Below are 17,317 nucleotides of genomic sequence, written 5' to 3'. Positions count from 1 at the left end.
GTATCCCTCCACCCAGTGTTAGCGCCCGCCGATCAGCAGTTGGTTCGGTCCAAAAAAAAACTGAGTTTTTCCTGCACTTTGAAGGGCTGGAAAAAATTATATTATAGCGAACAAAGGAACTGTGTATTTTTTTTTCACGTAAAACCTCTTTTAGGCCGCGAAAATAGGCCGTTTCTTTGGGTCCATTCACAACACTGTGGGCCCTAGTTTCTTAGACCGAGCGAAGTCTAAGCTCAGCGCAGCTTCGCCACGCCAACGGGGCTGGACCAGGTCCATTTCGCAAGATTCGTGGGCCGCGCAGTCAGACCAGCGTAAACCCTCCCCTCGTCCCTCCCACCGGCGCAAACGGCGAAGAGGGAGGAGAGAGGGCGGGAGGGAGACAGGAGGAGGAGAGAAAGGCGTGGAGTGGGTTTGACACAGCCGAGTCAGATCTTCACCAATCAAATGAGCTCCTCTCCTCACCTTTAACTGCGCGGAGGGCGATGCGCGCTGCAAGTTTGTCATTTTATACTTGGACTGGACGGAGGAGACAGCGACGCCAGAGGCCGAACCTCTCCCAGGAGGAAACAGCTGTTTCCCCGGAGGTCCGAGCTCAGAGTGACCAACAATGAGTTTACTAATAATAATACAAATATCCTTAATCAGGTTTGATCTGATACACTGAGAACCCCTGCCCAATGAAAGAAACAACAACTAATAAACTAATAAAGAAACTCACATTTATTCAAACCCTGTAAGCAAGATGAGAGGTATAATACAACATAAACAAACACCATGCGTAACGGATGAAATCAGCGTAAAGGACTCTCTCTCTCTCTCTCTCTCTCTCTCTGTCCTCCTCTCTCTCTCTCTCTCTGTCCGTCTCTTTTTTTCTCTTTTTTTTTCTGTGATAGAGATGCTGAGTATACTGTAGTAGGCTATATACTGACTATCTGATACCGAGGCTGTGGTGGACTAAGAGAGATGAAGATTTGTGTTTTGTTTTTCATTACGGCTGCCTGATGCGCTAATGAATTAATAAGTAAATAAATAAATAAAGCGATCATCACAAGGGCAGAGTGGTATCTCAACACGGCAGCGACATGCAGTCATTCACCCTCAGTCCTGCTTGGGACATCCACAGCTGCTTTTCAGTGCCAGTTCGTCCCTGCTGTGTTAATTCAGGTGGAGTTTCCATTACGCGCCGACAGCCTTTGATCTCTGCTTTGATCTGACGTCAGATGTGACGGGACAATCTATATAGATATAAATTCACGTGTTGATTCCATTAGTTGCATTAAATAGTGGTTATTGTGGATATTTATTGCATTGAAATGTGTCTGGAACTGTGGAAACCTGCCTGTGAGGTCTTGGTGACGTGTGTGCACTGCAGGTCAGTCAGTCAAACTTCCACTGCACCTGCTGCGCTCCGCCCTGCGCTGAGACTAGACCTGGTTGGAGGTGGCGAGCTTTCAGCGCAACTTCGGCGAGACATTTTCGCACAAAACTTCCACTGCACCAAGCTGAATCTGTGACGCCTCCCCCTGCTGCGCGGCCACGCCTATCTCAGCGCAGCGTGATCTACAAATCTCCCAATCTGACTTTGCGCTCGGCTGCGCTGGTCGAAACTTGCATTAGACCGGCTGCGCTACCTTGCGCCACCTGCGCTGCGCCAGCAAACTAGGGCCCTGTATGTTGTTAATCTCTGGGCAGGGCTATGGGCTGGCGTTGCTAACGGGAGGAGTGCAGAGCGTCTTCTACTGCAATTAAAGTACTTAGGGGCTATTTGTAGATCATAAAACCCCACTTTAAAAAAAATGATACTATCCCTTTAAAGGCATAAGATTACACATGCTTTCATGCTTTGAATTTTTTGGGAAAGGCTAGAATTTTTCTCCACCAAGTCCTTGCAATTGACCATTATTTCAGGGATATTTCTACGCAGTCAAACGTTATTTCTCGACATTACTACTGTATGAAATTGACTGTTATTTCTCGGCTATTTGTAGACTTTATGACGCAGTTAATTGTTATTTCTTGGCTATTTCTTGACATTATCATGTAATCAGTGGCCTGTACTGTAAATCAAAGGGTTACCACTAATTGTGCAGATATTTAGGAAATGGGTGAAAACTTCCATGGTTGTGCTGTATCAACACTCAAAGGGACACCAAAGCTATTACATTAAAACTGGAGCGACTCTTCCTCCACAGGTTAAAAAAAAAGGTCAGCGTGGAGGCTCATGTACCTTTTTGACCTCTCGCGTCAGCATGCAGCGCTCCAAACGCAGCACGGTGGAGATGTCGATGTACTCTCTGCACATGTCGTTCATCCACTTGGTGAAGCTGTCCACGGTGGTCTTGGACAGCACCCAGGTGAACTTGATGATGTTGAACACTCGTTTAATGATGTTGTCTGAGGAAGAGAAAAAAACCACAGGAATAAGAGGCTCTAGAAGAATTTAAGACGTTCAACTTCATTGCATATTTTTTATTTTAATTCTTCAAGTAAACTGATATTCACTGGCGTTTCCAGTTTGGATCCAAGTGTTTAAAATTCAGGAGGTAACTAAACAATAAAAAGTTAGGCCAACTTTTCTTTCAGCATCTCATAAAACAATAATACTGAGGAGAAACCAACCTTGACCACTCGGCTTCTTGCCCCCTTCTCCCTTTTCCTGCCCATCAGACAGCTCACCCACCTCAATGGCCACGTGACCTGCAGTTGGACAGTGAAGACATTTTACTACAAGATAAAACAACAAGAAATTCACCCACACACATAACTAATTTTGCAGTTTGTTTCACGTAAATTGCGTCTTAATCTCTTGAATGAGCTCACCATCTTTTTTGTTTTTCTTGCGTCTCACTCCTTTGGTGTATTTCTTCCAAAATTTGCGTTTCTCTTTGCCTCGCGCCCTCAGCGCAGCTTTGGGGTCTGTGATCCAGGCGTGGTAAAGAAACTGGAGGACGGAGATGCAGCGGTTTAGCATCGGTCAAATGATGGAGCAGAAGTGACTGCATGCATGTTTCTCACCAACCTTCCTAAAGACACTGTTTAAAATGTTTCCTCACTTTTGAGGTTTCAAATGGTTTCAGCTCATGTGAGAGTGAAAATCAATGTGCAGATGCTTCAAGCATGACGCAGGTAATTTATCACAGTTAACGCTACTTTAATCACATTTGGGCTTGACGGCGTGTTTAAGATTTTTGTGATTTAACTGCCTGTAAATGTAGCAGACTGTCATATATAACATGTTGGAGCGTCCTTGAATGCACCAACCGTCCTCAATCACACCTGAAAGTTGAACCAAAACAAATGAGGCATTTTTTACATCTGCATGTTGATTTTTACCAATATCAATTAGATAGATGTATAGATATAATCAATATAAAGAATATTATATAGTACACCAAGGAAAATATTCTGCAATATAAGCATTCATAACGTTTTATGAAAGCTCTGAAACATGCAGGACCACACCAAACACACTATATCCTATGTCTCTTATCTATTGACTTGAGAACAAACAGACAGGAAACACCAACACATCTCCAGAGTTTCAGATTAAAGCTCCAGTTCATGCAGGCTACTTCAAGGCAATTAGTCGTACAATAAGAATATGCTTTTTTTTTTTTTTTTTTAAAGAAAGAAAGAAAGAAGCAAATGTCAAAGCATTTCCAGTCCAAATCAGGTTTTATGTCTTATGTCAAATTAGTCTCCTTTATTATGTGGAACAATCTGTTTATTAGCAGCAGAGCGAAGCACCAGACATGAGCTGGAAAGTTGAGCGTGATGCGGTGTTAGTTTTTACTGGAGCTGGCAGATGATACAGAAAGAAAGAAAGAAAGGCTGGTGGTGTTAGTGCTGTTGGTGAGTACCTTGCCCGCCTTCACTACATAGTGCAGAATAGTTTTAGGCAGCTTTAAGATAGACCTGGGCAGAGCCAGGACGGCAGAGACAAACTTCCCAATAGCTCGCTACAGAGAGGGAACAGAGTGGGAATGGGGTTAGTGGAGGGAAAAAACCTAGAGACATCAGCAGTTTGTGTTAGGACGCAGTGAACAGGAGGATTCAGTGGTGCAGGTTAAACATACAGACTGTCATTAAACACATCCACCTGAATGTTAGTATTCAAAACATTCACTTATTCACCACAAAATGCAAAAAATAATTCATTAAAAGTCACAATTTGTAAAAAATCAAGAAAACAAGACATCAAATTTAACTTCTTACATTGATACATTGTCTAAGTTGTGTCCAATTCAACCCGTTTTAATTCTATTAGTTCATTTAGTTCATTTACATGTTTAGTATTAATCATCATCATCATCATTTGCTCCACCACATGTATCTGGTAGCTGCAGACTAAAGACATGTAGGCCTACTTTATATTTTAAAAAACACATACTGTATGTTACAATTAAATCAATTCCACTGAAACTATCTTTGTGTATCACAACTTTTCTATACTTTCCTCTCTCATTAATCATCTCACCTCCCCTCAGATTTCAGACAACTGGACTCCAGTAGTTGAACCTAAAAAACTCCACTTTGACCAGCTTTAAATAATAAAATGCTGATAAAACTGTTAAAATAGTTTTATAATCTAATAATTTCATATCAGCCATATCAGAAATTTTCCTGCACAATCAGCACTTTCTACTTTTGGCCGGTGATAATACCGCTCCACTTTTACATAAATAAGCAGCAGACGTGGAAGCTAAAACCCCTGGAGTCACCTGAAACGCCGACTTCTTTGGCGGTTCCTCGTCTTTTTTCTCCTCCTCCTCCTCCTCTTCTTCCTCACTGTCAGTTTCAAACAAGTAATAGTCTCCACTTCTCACCACTGAGGGGCAGAGGGCAGAGCGTCGTCACGTTCAGTCAAACAAACACAGGCTGTAAGTCAGTGATAAATAATGTTTTCACAGTAACAGAAAAACAACAGTGAAGTTTCCCTGCTGAGAAAAAAGAAGAAGCAGGAAAATCAAACCACAAATTATTATATTATAATATCTATCTATTCGACATTTAACTAAATATATGGCAACACATGACAGAGACAAACATTTAAAGTCATGAGAGGATGAAGCAGAAAACACACACACACACACATTAAAAATGTTAGTATGATTGATATAACTATGAGCACAAGTCACAATGAAGAATTGTTTATTCCAGTAATGCACAGTCGCCTTTAAGCTACTTGACAGAGCAAGTGACTCCAGACTCCAGTGGTTAAGTGTTAGAAGCATTGGGATAGACACGGCTGACTTATGTCCTTGAACAGAACCACAGTGGGTGGGAGGTGAGGGGAGGATGCTGGGAAATGGAGACGAAACATCAAATGACAAAGAGATAAAAATGGAGAAATAATTTGAAAATGTCATGTGGGGATGGAGTACGATAAGAAAGAGACATGAGTTCAAACCAAACAGGCCACAACCGCTGTATTGACTCACACAGGAGAGAGACGCTGCTATTTTTGTATTTACCACAAAGTGACGGTAAAGGTCGTCGTTTTAAATGCTCGATTCACTGGCTCCTGATGGTTTTCTTTTTCTTTTTTTTTCTTTTTTAAACTCCTGTCCTGTTTGGTGATCATGTCTGCCGGCAAAGAATGAACGAAACCCTTTCCTCCTTTATTCCAGTACTGAGAATAAAGGCGAGTCGACTTCATGTCTTTGCGTGGAAAATGTTACGTAGTGATTCTCTACTGTGGGCTCGTCAGGTGAGGTTCATGTTTTATTAAACAAGTACACACCTCCAGTCGTTAGTCTTTTTCTCTTTCTCTTCCATTGTGTCTATTTAAGGAAGCCCCTGCACCCGAACTGACACAGTTTTATAGATCATCTTAAAACTGAAGTGGCTCTCTCTCCACACACACACACACACACACACATGGGAGAGCTGCAGGTGACAGGAGACCTTAAATAGAGACAGAAAAGGACTATAGTCTGGATGGAGCGCCTGCATGTGCTGCCTTCAGAGCCCAGGGGCAGTATGGGAATCTTCAGCGTTCTGGTCAAGGACACAAGGGCCAATCAGAGTGGAGGAATAATAAAGAGGAATAAGAGGAGTTGTGGGGGGTCAACCTACTGGAAGCATGGTCAACCCACGGCCTCCACCACTGCTTTTTTTTGGTCTTGGTTTTCGTTCGCTGTGCTCCTATAAATTTCACAAATACATCAGTTCAACATTTCATAAGAAACTTCAAACTTCATATTCATCTACTGTTATGAAGCTGCTCCGTATTGATCTGCTCAGTTACTGTGACAGGCTCTGCTGGTTTGCGCTAGGCAAGGCTTCGTCATACCGTCGTCGTCATCATCATCCTCGGGCTGGACGAGGGTCTGTCCCTCGCCGGACTCTTGTGCCAAGCTCAGCATCTTCTCCTTGCCCCTCTTAAACTTTTGCTGCCTCACTTTAATGCGCTCCATCCTGATTAGATCAGAGAGACGGTGAAGAGACAGAAAAGTATCGACACCGCGAGCAAACATCACAGCCCCCTCGACCTGTAAACATCTCTCCGGGCTTCATACGGAAATTAGCGTTATGTTGTTATGTACGTAACGGCGGAGTGCTCATTAGAGCGGGAGAGTGGATACCATCAGAGCTCATGAGCAACTCCTGAGCTCCGTGTAAGTGGTTGAAACACATTGAGTTTATGTGGCATGATACACTGAGAGCTGACTGACAGGAAGCAATAAAGACCGAGGCAGACGCCGATTCTGGTCCAGAGGAAGTTTTGCATCGTCTTAGTCATGTTTTTTTTTTTTTTTTTACTTAAAGGGATATTTCACCCAAAAATCGATAATTCACCAATTTTCTACCCACCGTCATGCCAAGGAAGGGTTTGGAGAACTTTTGGAGTCATCAAAACGCTTTTGGAGTTCCAGGGGGGGTCCGGCTGGCAACGGGTTTTCATATAATGGCGGCGGATAGAGTTCACTTTTGAATCGTCCAAAACACACACTATGAAACATCCAGATACCTCCATACTGCTCGTCTGTACTGACCCAAGTGTCCTGAAGCCGCCACATGAAAAAGTTGTTCAGAAAAAAATAATTTGATCTCTGTTTTTATCCTTGATGTAGCAGTAGCTCCCAGTGGCTGCACGAGATTTGCTGCAAGATCTTCTTCCGTGTTTACATCAGACATCCAATGGTTTACAACGACGAACGAACATCTCGCTGCAAATCTCGCTCATGCGCACAAACATCAACAGAGCCACTGGGAGCTGCTACTACAACAAGGATAAAAACAGAGATCAAATTATTTTTTTCCGAACAACTTTTTCATGTGGCGGTTTCAGGACACTTGGGTCAGTACAGACGAGCAGTATGGAGGTATCTGGATGTTTCATAGTGTGTGTTTTGGACGATTCAAAAGTGAACTCTATCTGCCGCCATTATATGAAAATCTGTTGCCAGCCGGACCCCCCCTGGAACTCCTAAAGAGTTTTGATGACTCAGAAAGTTCTCCAAACCATTCCTTGGCATGACGGTGAGTAGATGATTGGTGAATTATCGATTTTTCATTCTTTAATGACTTTGTTTGACTTTATGAAACTATATGTTCCATCCATCTACGTTTTACTTATTGTCAACAAATCCCATAGAAAGAACAAAGTTTATCAGTTTATATCAAATCCAACCACATGGATTAAAACACAGTAGTGAGTCACTTTGCTGCATTGGAAAACCTTCAGTGAAGGAAACACACTACTCCAACATCAATGTGTATTCATCCATGACTGGAAATAGTCCCAAACACCTCGTGCTGTTGTTGTTGTAGGTGGTGGTTTTGTTTTGGGTTGTTTTTTCAAGGGATTCATAGACATACAAATACAAAATAATACATAAAAAAATAGAATAATACCATCCTAATCCTAGGGAACATGTTATATTGTTCTCCTCATTACTGAAACCATTTCCCTCCACAGTGTGAACAATAAACAATAAAGATCCTAAATAAAACCTTTTTGACAAATCAGAAAACTATTAATCATACTGTGTCTTGTGCATGTTTTTGTCTCTTATTTTTTAAATACTGTAAATTGTACTGATTAATCAAATTCTGCTGAAGTTTTTGGAAATGATATGTATGTAAAAATATGTAATATATTAAAGTATCTACAGATCTTAGCCACCTTTCAAATTTGTTATGTGTTTGTATCAGAGCTTCCTCTAATATTTCATATTGCACATAAAAACCCAAACATCAGGATTAAACCGCGAGGAGTAGGTTAAATATTTAGAGTCTCACTGTCTCTTCAGCTGCTCCACAGACTTGCGCTCCTCCTCCAGTCGGGCCCTCACCGCCTTCACTATAGTGGCCTGGAAAAGCTCAGCTCCTCTGAAACACACAGACACAAGTTTGTTTTTTTTTAACATTTTTGCACCAAGAGAATCTGTGACCAACACTTTAACTTGGTGTTTCTAAATCTTTGTTCCTGTCCTGCCCAAAATATTTCTCACTTTTCATTTGTGTGTTATTTTGCTTTGTGAATATAAATCTTATTTATAGACCTTTTCCACAGACAGACTTTTTGAGCTATTGCTGTAAAAATGCAGGTGGAACTAATAACTTTAAAGACTCTATTCTGGAAATAACTTCGATCCAATGCAACAGCTCAACATACATAAAAAAAAATATCAGACATTTTCAGCATTAGCTCATTTCACTTTTACTTGTTTTTCCCAAAGAAACACGCACAGATAAGTTCAAGGGATGTCAATAAGGAAAAATCCCCAACGTTCCTATGTAGTATCAAAGCTGCTGTGATCCTGCTACTGGTCACAGCGTCTCCGCACCTGGACGCGAGGATCTGCGACGCTCTGATGTCAGCCACCACGTGCAGGAAGTAGTAGCTCATGAAGACCCGTCGCTGCAGCAGCAGGAAGGCGAAGCAGATGCTGTCCCAGATGATGCCGGCCTCGTTACTGGGCAGGTCACATTTGTTTTGATGGTCTGGAGCAGGACACAGACACACAGCACAAGATCTAATTTCATATCTAATTAAATGACTTTGACGCCACGATAGATTAATTAGTAGCTGCTCTAAATCCGATAATCAGCAGCGTGAATGTGAGCATAGAAGAACGATGTAACATGTTGAGTTCACTCACCCGCGTCTTTCTGGCTGTTGATTTTATACTCTTTAATGGTGCAGGCCAGACTGAGCACCTGGATCAACCAACAATGGTTCTTCATCAGGGTGTTGATGTAGCCACAAGCCAGGATCTACAGATACAGCAAAGGAGAAAATAATCCTTTATTAGATAAAATAATGGTATATATATACTGTATATATATATATATATATATATATATATATATATATATACACTGTGTGTTTATATATATATATACAGTATATATATACAGTATATATATATAGAGAGAGAGAGAACTTATAGGAACTTTTGACATATCTTGCAGATAGTTAAAGAGATAGTTCATCATTTTCGCAAATTGGCCCATTGCCATAATCCCTACAGTATAGTCATAGCAGTAGGTTCGTTACCTTTAATTGTCGGTGCAAGCTAATTTTAGAACGGCGGAGCAGAGCCATAAACTGCTCAGAGCTACGCTACGGAGGCTAATGGGATTTCTTGGTTTCCCTCATCAAACTCATCAAATACACAATCCAACAACTCCACAACGCTCTGGTGGACAAGTTGCGACCTGCACATTTTTTCAGCGAGCAGTCTCTGTATTTACCTCTAAAACAACTCTGTCTCGTTACGTTTCGTTATTATCTCATAGCGTGGTGAATGTGCAGGTCACAACTTGTCCACAAGAGTTTTGGAGTTGTTGGATTGTGTATTTGATGAGTTTGATGAGGGAAACCAAGAAATCCCATTAGCCTTAGCAGCTCGCGGCTCTGCTCCGCCGTTCTAAAAATAGCTTGCACCGACAATTAAAGGTAACAAACCTACTCCTAATAACTATAGAGATTATGGCAATGGGCCAATTTGCCAAAATGTTGAACTATCCCTTTAAAATCTAAAGTCAATTCATTCAGATGGATAAAAAGGGTTTAAGTTTGACTCCTCACAGACAAGATGTTCTTCATGGTGATGACAAAGATGTTGTAGGCGATGAGGAAGTCCCAGTAGTGCAGGATCTTCTTGATCGGCTTCAGCAGCAGCTCTCCGCCGAACAGCAGGAAGTAGAAGCAGGCGACCAGGTATCCCATACAGAAGACGCTGATCCGCGTGGTTCCCGTGATGAAGATGATGGTGAGGACGAACCAGAACAGGTAACTGAACATGATGACCTTCAGCATGTCGAGGTACGACCTGCAGGACAGAGGAGGGGGAGCAGATGTTTGGTGATGCAATCAGTTAACCAAACTTAGGCAAAATAAGATGATTTTAATCATTGCACATAAGACCTTATTCATTCATTCATTCACACATCTAAGAAAACAAAAAAAACAAGTGTAAAAAAATTAATGTATCAACATTAAGTTTAGCATTTACATTATGTGAAAATATTATATTCATATTATATTATATTAACAGGAAGTAGAAAAAAAAGTGCACATACTAAAGGTTTGTAACTTATCAACATATTGAAAAATGTTTTAATTCTACCTAAATTGAGATTTCATGTCATTTACAATACAGAAATGTATTAATTTTCAGTTGTTGCCTTGTATAAATCATTTTGTGTACAATAGATAAAGACTATGATTATTACATATAATGATTATTATTAATATTTCCAATCCCTTCTTGTGTCTATTTTACATTAAAATGTCACTGATGGTCACTTTGCAGCCGTTCTCACAATAGTTTGTTGACACTTCTAGTTTTATCTTGTTGTTCTCAGAAAAACTTAACCTCTATTGACCTGTGTTGTATTGACCTGTGTATACTGTCTACGTGACAAAACATGGATGTAGTTTCAACTCTCTGTTCCCATTTACAAATATTGGATATTTCTTTCTGTAAATGTTGGCAGGAACTGATTTTTTTTTTAAATTAGCTTGATAAAAATAATGTCAATTCAAGGTTAACTTACAAGCTATTTTGCTAAAGTTTTTTAACAGTTTTTTGTGGTCACTTTGGTTACCTGTGATGACAACAGAACTCCATGACACCTGAGCATAAGCCAGAGTGTAAAATGTATGTTACAAAAAGTTAGTAAGTTTTGTTCCCAAGTCTGATAAAGACACTCAAAAACATGATGATTTTGTTGAATGTGTACTGTAACGTCACATTGATGCGTAACATTTCTGCAGAACAGTGCAGAGACAGGAAAGATGCAACATGTCAGTAAGTGTATACAGTGTCCGTGCCTTATGTATATTTGTGTATATACAGTAAGCCATAACACCGACGCCAGCCTGCTGAGCTAAGCTGCTAATAAGGATGCATGTTTACCACATTATAAAAGTCAAAACAACATTTCAGTTCATTTTGTTGCTGCACGTCTAATCTGCCCATCAGTCACACTTAGTGTATCACTTAGCGTCAGGACACCGGTAAGAGTCGAATCAATGAATGGGAACCAGAGCTGAAACCTGACTCCTGTCACTCAGCAGCACAGGTATATAGTACACCGCTGCTGCATGTCCTGTATATGTGTGTGTGTACATGTATGTGCATACTGTATGTGTGTGTGTGTCGGACATGCTAAAAACATGTGTATGGATCCTACAGTATGTTATCCTTTAAAGTGATGAGTGCACGGTGAAAACATAAGGATGCAACCTGCGTTAATGTGATCTGATGGACCTGTGGGGGAGTGGGGGGAGAAAAAAAAAAAAAACATGGGACCACAACAACAGCTGCACTGTTGAGGAAGCAGCTCTGATGAAGTGGGTTCGGATCGGACGACGCGTTGATGGGGCGGAATAGCTGAGTGAGAGTCCTTCTTCATCAGGGGGAGAAAATACCTTTTCCATACTTAAAAGCTATTTATTGAGTTAGAGTACAGGGCAAAAGCGTCTGAGTCGCGGAGTGACGGACAGAGTGTTTTTGTGGATTATGGATTTCTCCTCCACCTCCCTCCCCCTCCTCCTCCTCCTCCTCCTCCACCCCGTATCCGTAATTCGATCCTGGAGGGAAACGATGGAATAAGTGCAGAGCTGCTGTGGCGTGGACAGACGGGCTGTACAGCAGCTCTCTTTCTCTCGACTAGGGGGCTTGTTGATGGACACAGAGTGCGTTAATAAAAGACTTGTCCACTTTGCACATCAAAACAGTGGAATGTGAAGAGCACATAATCAATGACTGTGGACAGGTCAGGATGCTCTCGCTGTCTTTTTCCTAACTCGCTCGACTCTCAAAACCCTCCGTTCGGCCCCGTTTTTTCAACCTGCAGAGTCAAAGTGTGTATAGTTCAGCAGCTCTGTGGATCCAAAACGCTGGACGTCGGCCAGAAAAAGTCTGAATTATGTATACAGTGGGTATTCAATAACGTCTCTGATTGAGGCTACTGTCATATCTGTCAGTTTTTTCTTACCTTTATTTATCCAGGATAAAGGATTTGCTGAGCGAGTGTGTTCTTGTTCAGCAACACCCCACTTTAGATTTCTACAGTTACACAGTTTTCAGCCAAGTACAACAGCAGCAGCAGCAGCATCAGCAGCAGCAGCAGGTTTCTACAGAGCAGCTCCACCAGAGAGACGTGGCTACACAGTGAGCGTCTCTACTCTAAACTAACTCATTGGTTGTTTTTTTTTAGCAAATTTACCCAACAAGTTTGTTTTCACAATGTATTTATATGTGCTGCAGACACCAGATATTAACCCCCAAAGTTCAATATGAGTCAACAACACTTACACACACGGCACACAGAACAGCTGGACTAGATTACTGTAGAAAGACATGATATCCATACATCTACAGTGCTATAATAAAATATATATAAGATGAGGAGACACCAACACGGTGCGATATGAATCTGTTGCACTGCTGATACTGTCATAAATACAGAGAATTAAACACCAACATTAAAAACTTAGAAATAAAATTGGTCTACTAGGATTATTTTTAAAATATATCCTATACAGTAATGTTTTTTTTTTTTTTTATCCTTTTGATGTCTGACACAATGGTGGATTCATATTGTTCCTGTTTTTGGTAATTTTGATAATAAATACTGTCAATGATGTCTGTATGTTTTTTTACTTGTAAAAAAGAAGTAGTTGCTAAACTGCTTTTCGTTGTTGTTCGCTGCTATCTATCTATCTATCTATCTATCTATCTATCTATCTATCTATCTATCTATCTATCTATCTATCTATCTATCTATCTATCTATCTATCTATCTATCTATCTATCTATCTATCTATCTATCCATCCAATAGAATAAAGAGAGGGTATTCATTTCCTGCCCTGCCAAAACCTTTGACCCCTGTAGTGAGCAAAACATGACAAAATAAATATTAAATATTAAATAATATATCGCACAGATCAGAAAAATCATGTATAACTCAAACTAACTGTCACATGTTCATTTTAAGTATTATTATCATTTGTTAAGACCAGTTGGAAGTTGTTAAGTGTTGACTAACAACACAGATCCTAAAGGCTGAATATGCTGCTGTGTGTATATTTGATTATCTATTCTATTTTTACATCCAGTGATCTGTATAATAATATACACACGAACAGTTTTTTAATAGCTCTGCTTGTTTTGTCTACATTTCAGTTCTGGCCTTATTGTAACCATCTAACATCATTAAGCATCAATTAAGCCGGCTGCTTCACTTCCTCTCTCCATTTCTGTGTTAATGCTGCTCCAAAAATTATGACAATTGTTCCAAGTGAATCTAATAGAAAAAAAAAAAATCTAATTTAAGGGCTGAGACACAAGAATCCATTGTCATATACTGTGTCCATACAGGAACGACTCAGGCTCGTGACGCTTGGTGCTGCAGGGTGAAGTGCAGTAACCAGGGCCGGCCCCTGGCATAAACACTCTATGCGGTTGTTTAGGGCCACAGCCGTTAGGTGGGGGGCCACATGATCAGAAAGGTACCGGGGTTCATTCAAGTCATTTAAACATCCTGAGGTGGACGTGCACGCTATGAGCTTTATATGTAATTTGAAGTCAATATTCAGCTTCTTTTATCTCACATTTGAGACATTTGGTGAAAACAGAATGGCAGAATGACAACATTTATGCTCAAAAAGCAATCTTACACATTTTCATTTTAGACTTGTTTTCTACACTTATCTATTACTGTATTCATATCCTATTTCAAGCACCAAAACAGTTCATTCTCATGACTGAAGGTGTGTTTTTACAAGGGATTGGACATTTTTCAAAAAGACATAAAACACTTGAGTATTGTTACATCTGCAAGTATCTTAAAAAGATAAATTTAAGAAAATATGTAAACGTCGAGAAAATGGCCTCAAACCTCAGAGGGCATAAACATATATTGTATATTGTATTCAGTTTTAACCAGTGATTTGGTGTTTGCGCTTAGAGTGCAGGGCCACAAACAAAAATCTTGTTTAGGGGCCACCAAAATCCTAGGGCCGGCCCTGGCAGTAACACACAGTGGGTGTGGGGGTCGTCGTTACCTGCAGTGGATGAAGTCGGGGACGGGGTTGTGGACGCTGAAGGAGGCGGCGTCCAGGTCTCTGCAGATCTCCACGTTGTCTCCGGCCATGAGGCGAACCGCCGCCTGGTTCTCCTCGTCAAACACCTGCCTCTGCAGAGCGGCGCACAGCAGCAGCATGAAGTCGTCTGGAGAGAGAGGACGAGGAGTAACGTAACATAAGTATTTGAAATTCGTTGAACAGTTAATTCAACAATATGTTTTTGTTGTTTTTGTCAATTTAGCCCAAACGGCATTATTACTTTGTAATTAAATTAAAATTAGCTTAGTTATTGTTTAGCGTTTAGTTCACATTTTGTGACAAATATTAGACTGATTTTTACACCAGTGGACACAAGTTACTAGTTGACAGATTAAGATATTACATATAAAACATATAACGATGTCATATTAAACTGTTAAAATATAAAACATATAATGATGCCATATTAAACTGTTAAAAATTAGATCCATCATGCTCAAAAACAACAGGAAAAGGCTTGTTCCACATTTATGCATTAGCAATTTACCGTTTTACCGTGTATTTTAATACTTGTATTGTTTATTTCATATTTCCAAACACTTTTCCTTCAAACTAATCTCCTGTTTGATCCAGACACCTACAGATGAGGAAGGACGGGTTCGGCTTGGTGTGGAAATCGGGAACATAGAGCCACTTGACGACGTTGGAGTCTGTAGTGGAGTTGGGAAACCTCCAGGGGTAGTCTGAAATGAAAACGTGCACCATTACCATCAGACATAAACAACATAAAAATGTCGGGTTTATTTGTGGAGCACTTACAAAAAGGGAGGGGAGGGTAGAGATGGGTAATAACGAGCGTTGACATGGTAACAAATAAAGCAGACTGACAGCGTCTCTGTGATGTCCTCATACAAGAAAACAATTCAAGTGTCCCACTGGACTGAGATATCTACAGTTTAAACAGTATTGTATCACATTTTAATCTACTGTATAAGTAATATGCACCTAATAGTGAGACTTTCACATTTTCAGAAAACAGTTGTCAATGATTGTTGGGCTAAATAAAGAGCTGATGAACAGAAAATTATCAGCAATTCATTAACATTTATCTAATTTGTCAAGCAATGTCAAACATACGCTGTGTTGAGCTTCTCACATGTTAGGATTGGATGTTATTTAGATAATAATAATATTATAATAAACTTTATTGATATAGCACCTTTCAAAACCAGGGTTACAAGGTGCTTTACAAAATACAAAATACAATATCATTGAGATAATAAAGCAATTAAGACAAAAATGAGAAAGAAAGAAAACATCATACAGAAAACAGTGAACAAGCATAAGATAAAATAATGGAAATAGATAAAACAATAGAAACAATGATCAAAATATGTAAAAAACGGGGAGCCAGTGTAAAGCTGCGAGGACCGGGGTGATGTGTTCACTGCTGATTAGATGATTACAGATGATTAGAAACTAAAAACTTTGGGTTTTATAACACACAACAAGCTATTTGAAGAGGGCACCGTGGTCTTTGAGACATTTTTTTCACTCAATAATAATAACAACTCTATAAAATGAAGAAAAAAACAATGCTGATGACGGACCTTTACAGGCGGCCGGTGGGATCCCGATGCAGATGAAGTACTGTAAGGTCAGCATGCAGGCCAGGAAGCAGCAGTACTTGGGCCAGATCTCAGCGATGGCTTTCCTCCTTCGCCTGTACATCACCACTATCAGGGCGAAGGCGTGAAGCATGGCGTAGAAGTCCATACGCTGCCCGATCACGTTCACCACCAGCAGCAGGCACGTCTGCAGGGAAACACACACTCAGAATTAACACACATAAGGTTTTAAGTCCAAAAGTCTGAAGCCACCCCCTCCTCTCCATCTCCGAAACGGCCCCTACCTCGAGTCCAAACTTGTAGAAGAAGTAATTGATGAAGTATTTGATGAAGCTGACGATGCCGATGTCCAGGTGCTGCCGTGTGATGTCGTGGAAGATGATGCGGGCGGCGGGAGTCTGCAGCTTGTTCCTCAGCCTGAAGAACTCCTGGTGGCGGTAGATGGTCACCTCGAACGCTAAGATAGCCAACATCAAGAGGTTGTTCTGCACCGACGGGGACGGAGAGAAGAGAAACACAACCGGTCACATACGCAGTCAGTAACAGTGGAGTGGTGGCAGCTGCAGTGCATAATGTAAATAGTGTAAAAAAAAAACACAGGGGGATTGTTTTAATAGGGAACATGGGACATCTTGATGAAGTTCTTACATCCAGGCGATTTATTCTGTCTGTCATACCTTGACAGTTTCGACTGGATCACAAAAAGAATATAAGAACTTTACTAAGATAAGAAAAAAGGAGGCTAGATGAACTTATTTGGACTAACATGGGTCATGAAACACTGAGCAATTTGGTCCGTGAGCATAGAAAAAGAGTGTAGTGTTTTTTTGTTGTTTTTTTGCTCACAGTGTTTTGTTATTTTGTTTCTGGTTTCTGTAGCACTTATCATTTTATGAAAAGCGCTTTACAAATTAAAATTATTATTATTATTATCATTAGATTATTGACATGTCAACAAATAAAAAGGTAGATGTAAGATGTAGATGTGATTTAAGGTGTTACAGTAAGTCAAATAAAAACACTTATTTTAAGTTTTCACGGGTAAATATGATGAGTTTTTGTTAAAGAAGTTTAGTGAACAGTTTTCAATCATCACTTGTACGTTCAGTGGAATAATCATAACTACATTTTCATATATAAAAATAACATCTGACAAAC

General features: G+C 40.3%; 1 protein-coding gene across 1 annotated transcript in view; it reads right to left on the bottom strand.

Moving 5' to 3' along the window:
* Nucleotides 1–17,317, bottom strand: part of piezo2b (piezo-type mechanosensitive ion channel component 2b) — a gene marked incomplete at its 5' end in the record, with an annotated part of 98,485 nt that overhangs the window by 19,696 nt on the left and 61,472 nt on the right. Inside the window, 15 exons of the mRNA XM_083990773.1 lie at nt 2,228–2,394; nt 2,629–2,697; nt 2,821–2,941; nt 3,861–3,959; nt 4,722–4,828; nt 6,079–6,147; nt 6,296–6,420; nt 8,248–8,337; nt 8,796–8,952; nt 9,111–9,225; nt 10,043–10,286; nt 14,532–14,697; nt 15,173–15,274; nt 16,142–16,346; nt 16,444–16,644. Coding sequence (XP_083846899.1) covers nt 2,228–2,394; nt 2,629–2,697; nt 2,821–2,941; nt 3,861–3,959; nt 4,722–4,828; nt 6,079–6,147; nt 6,296–6,420; nt 8,248–8,337; nt 8,796–8,952; nt 9,111–9,225; nt 10,043–10,286; nt 14,532–14,697; nt 15,173–15,274; nt 16,142–16,346; nt 16,444–16,644 — 2,037 coding nt within the window. The remainder of the gene's footprint in view (nt 1–2,227; nt 2,395–2,628; nt 2,698–2,820; nt 2,942–3,860; nt 3,960–4,721; nt 4,829–6,078; nt 6,148–6,295; nt 6,421–8,247; nt 8,338–8,795; nt 8,953–9,110; nt 9,226–10,042; nt 10,287–14,531; nt 14,698–15,172; nt 15,275–16,141; nt 16,347–16,443; nt 16,645–17,317) is intronic.

The sequence above is a fragment of the Trachurus trachurus genome (assembly GCF_905171665.1).
Source record: "Trachurus trachurus genome assembly, chromosome: 17".
In the NCBI taxonomy this organism is placed as follows: Eukaryota; Metazoa; Chordata; class Actinopteri; order Carangiformes; family Carangidae; genus Trachurus; species Trachurus trachurus.
This window is presented reverse-complemented; position numbering and strand designations above follow the sequence as displayed.